This window comes from Asterias rubens, chromosome 11, assembly GCF_902459465.1.
Source record: "Asterias rubens chromosome 11, eAstRub1.3, whole genome shotgun sequence".
NCBI classification, from domain to species: domain Eukaryota; kingdom Metazoa; phylum Echinodermata; class Asteroidea; order Forcipulatida; family Asteriidae; genus Asterias; species Asterias rubens.
The window spans coordinates 2,712,121-2,715,701 of record NC_047072.1 but is presented as its reverse complement, the minus strand read 5'-3'; the positions used below and the strand labels follow the sequence as shown (position 1 = coordinate 2,715,701).

Sequence of the window (3,581 nt, the reverse complement as noted above, 5' to 3'; positions counted from 1 at the left end):
TTGCAAGGGTCGTGAATTCGAATCCCACCGGAGTAATAGGTCTGTGAAATATATATTTTTGTCCACAGAACTCGGGAAAGTACTGAGTATACAGTGTTAACACACATCGGTGTAAGGGTTAAAGGCAGTGGACACTATTGGTTATTACTCAAAATACTTAATATCATAAAACCTTACTTGATTAGGAGTAATTGGGAGAGGTTGATAGTATAAAACATTGTGAGAAGCGGCTCCCTCCGATGTAATGTGGTTTTCGCGAAATAAGTAATTTTCCACGAATTTGATTTCGAGACCTCAAGTTTAGAATTTTGAGGTCTCGAAATCAATCATCTTAAAGCACACAACTTCGTGTGACAATGGTGTTTTTTTTCTTTCACTATTATTTCGCAGTTTCGACGACTGATTGAGCTCAAATTTTCACCTTTGTTATTTTATGCATAATTATGTTTAGATACACCAACTGTGAAGACTAATCTTTGACAATTACCAATAGTGTCCACTGTCCTTCAAACCAAAATTATTACTCTTTATCCCCGATGCAAATTTTACAACTACTATATATCGTTGCGATACCCGCTGCCAGAACTTAGAATTCGAACTGCCTCTAGCTACCGGGCAATCTCGGTAGTATAGTTGGTAAGACATAGCTCTAAAATTACAAGGGCCGTGGATTTGAATCCCACCCGAGTAATATGCATGTGAGATTTTTTTCACGAGACTCGGGAAAGTACTTAGTAAATGCAGTATTAACACACATCGGTGTATTGGTAAAAAAAAAAATTAAAACCCACCCTGGTTTCCGCACGATTCGCCGGGTCATGACATGTGTTTACTATAAATCCGTAATTCTCGTTGTCGAGAATTGATAATTGTGTCTATGTTTTCTCAAAAAGTAAAGCATTTCATGGAATAATATTTCAAGAGATGTCTTTTACCTTTACCTTCTGTAAACCCTGTAAGTTATTTGTAAATATGTCATCTTTTATTTTGTTTTCCGTTCCGAAACTGTATAATGGCTTTGTGTGTGCTCAACGTTACTATGCATATTAAAATATGCAGGGTAACGACACACGTCACTTACAGAAACTCCCCGCTAACCCGTGGTTTACGCTTGACGTATGCGCGGGCGGCGGAATTCCCTGCATTGATTGTTAAATTACGATAAGCAGAACCACAAAACAGTCCCATATAAAAACTTCACGTTTCACAATTAGTATTTATTTATCCCGACGGAGTTCAGCATACTCACTCTGCTCATCCGATTGAAGTGCTGCCGTGCTTATTGCTGATGAGGGGCGCGGGAAGTCCAAGTCCGCATAAACCAGTCCTTCGGCGTCTTTCCCGCGTGACTCGAAATCGTCTGCAATGGGTGTGTTTGTTTCCTTGCCGGTATTATCTGTTGGTAGGTTGACTCTGTGATGGTCAGTCTTGTCTGGGTGGTTCCCGGTCTTTGCAGGCTTGTTCGGCATTGCGTAGATTGCATGGTCCCTTGCACTTCCCACCTCCCCACCCACGCTGTCTACCTTGGTAACTGTGACATCTTTACTAGTTGCTGATGGAGCAGTTACGGCATATCTCTTGATTTCGTTACGTCCAGTCTTATCGGCGCACGCGTATAATACTTCAGCCCCGTTCGTAGCACTAATCTGCATCCTGGCGTTCCGATCTCTTGCTACATCCAATGGGATTTCGTCGTACGTTTGATCATTTTGACTCCCGCCGGTCTCAACCTGTTCGTGTGTTGCAGCTGCCGTCTGGCCTGGTTTGGTGGAGTTTGGTTTGTATTTGATCAGGAAGCATACGATCAGAGTTATGATTATCAGAAAGACAATTGAACCCAGAACTCCAACAACCATAACTATAAAGTTTGATTCTTTTGGAAGGGTATTGTTGTCAGTGTCGGGGACAGATTCATCACCGTCTGTTTCGGTATCCGAAACTGTCACTGCCCTTGGTGTTGTTGTGGACAAAGGCAAGACGAACAGCAGCGAATTATTGGCGCTTGGGAATAGTGTATCATCTAGACGTGCAATGCATTTGATCTGAGAGTTGTTGAAATCTTCAGGCGTTACATTGATAATCTCGAGAGTTTGTCCATCTTGGGCAAGTTGAAATCGCCCGTCGTGTCTATGTATTGTGTCATTGCTAACCCTTATCTTATCTTTGTCCGACTGGAGCACACGCCATTTGTATTCGTTCGCCATCGATCGCGGTGTAGACTTAAATTCACATGTGAATGTTGCGTTCTCATGTTCATGAAGCGTCAGGTGAGAGGGTGAGATTGAGACAGTCGGTGATATCTGGAGAGGCGTAATGGAGCAACTTGGACCACTGTAATCAGGACCAGCTATACAAGTAAAATCCCTCATGTTGTCAGCCTCAGTCAGCACACGGTCAACTGGATACGTCTCAGCTGGATTGACTTCTGTTCGATCTTCAATTTGGATGGGACCGGTTGATGTGGATTCGTACCAGGTCAACAGGCTCGGGGGATCCAGTTCGGAGAGAGTGCATTCCAACGAGATGGTATCACCGACTCTTGCAAGCATTGGGTTGATATTACAAGAAGGTTTATACTGAGGGAGGAGTGGATTTACTGTCAATAAAGCGTCCTCACTAATTTGGTACTTCATTGTATGTGGATCATATAAACTACACCAATAAGTCCCAGTATCATCTCGCTGGACGTTACTGATATGCAAACGATATCGGTGGCCGTCCTGCTTTACAACTATCCCGGTACGTCCTGCTGGTGTAGCACTGAAACAACTAGACATTTGCTCGACGTCATCATGTTGATTAAGTTGTCTTTGCCAACTGAAGCTATAATATCGACATGATGATAAATATTGTGATCTACATGTGAATGTAACATTGCTCCCCTCGGTGACTGTAACATTCATAGGGTGCTCATCGAAATACGCGGATTCTGCCTTACAGATCAATGTGGTTAAGACAATGCTCATAAATATACACAACTTTGTAATCTCCATTATTCACACGTCTTGTAAGCCAGCACTATGTTACAACGTAAAAGTTTAACACAGTTATTGGTGAACCAAGTATCAGAATGTTTGTGAATGTTTCTTCCTACAACACTTTTATAGTAATACTCTATACATCGGAATATACATCGTCATTTTTCATCCAGTTAAAACGAAATCCTGGTTTTTCCCCGGGTGTTTCCAGAAACACCCATGTACAATGCGTATACGGACGTAAATCATTAAATTAGGAAGTGGTTAGCTTGCCTTACATGCGTTCGTCCAAATCGAAATCTTTCCTGTGGTTATTATTAAGAAAGCAATGTGGGTTGATTATGTCGTGACTTTGTGTGTTTACAAAGTCGCTTCCTTATTATTAAGCAACACTGATTGCTGTGATAAGATTTTCACAGTATTTTTGCGCATTTACTTCCTTGTTGAACCAATGTCTGGGCAAAATTAACAGTCAACTGTTGTAACTTTTTTTGTATAAGGAGATGACTTTGCTCTGAAATATTTAACATGGCCGGGTGCTGGACAAGTTGGCCACTGTGTTCATCAACTTTCTACGGATCAATTAAGTTGAGTTAAAGAGAA

General features: G+C 41.6%; 1 protein-coding gene across 1 annotated transcript; it reads right to left on the bottom strand.

Moving 5' to 3' along the window:
• Nucleotides 1-950: 950 nt before the first annotated feature.
• LOC117296800 lies at nucleotides 951-3,157 on the bottom strand. The gene has a single exon (XM_033779859.1). The coding sequence runs from the start codon at nucleotides 2,991-2,993 to the stop codon at nucleotides 1,218-1,220; it is 1,776 nt and encodes a 591-aa protein (XP_033635750.1). The 5' UTR covers nucleotides 2,994-3,157; the 3' UTR covers nucleotides 951-1,217.
• Nucleotides 3,158-3,581: the final 424 nt, after the last annotated feature.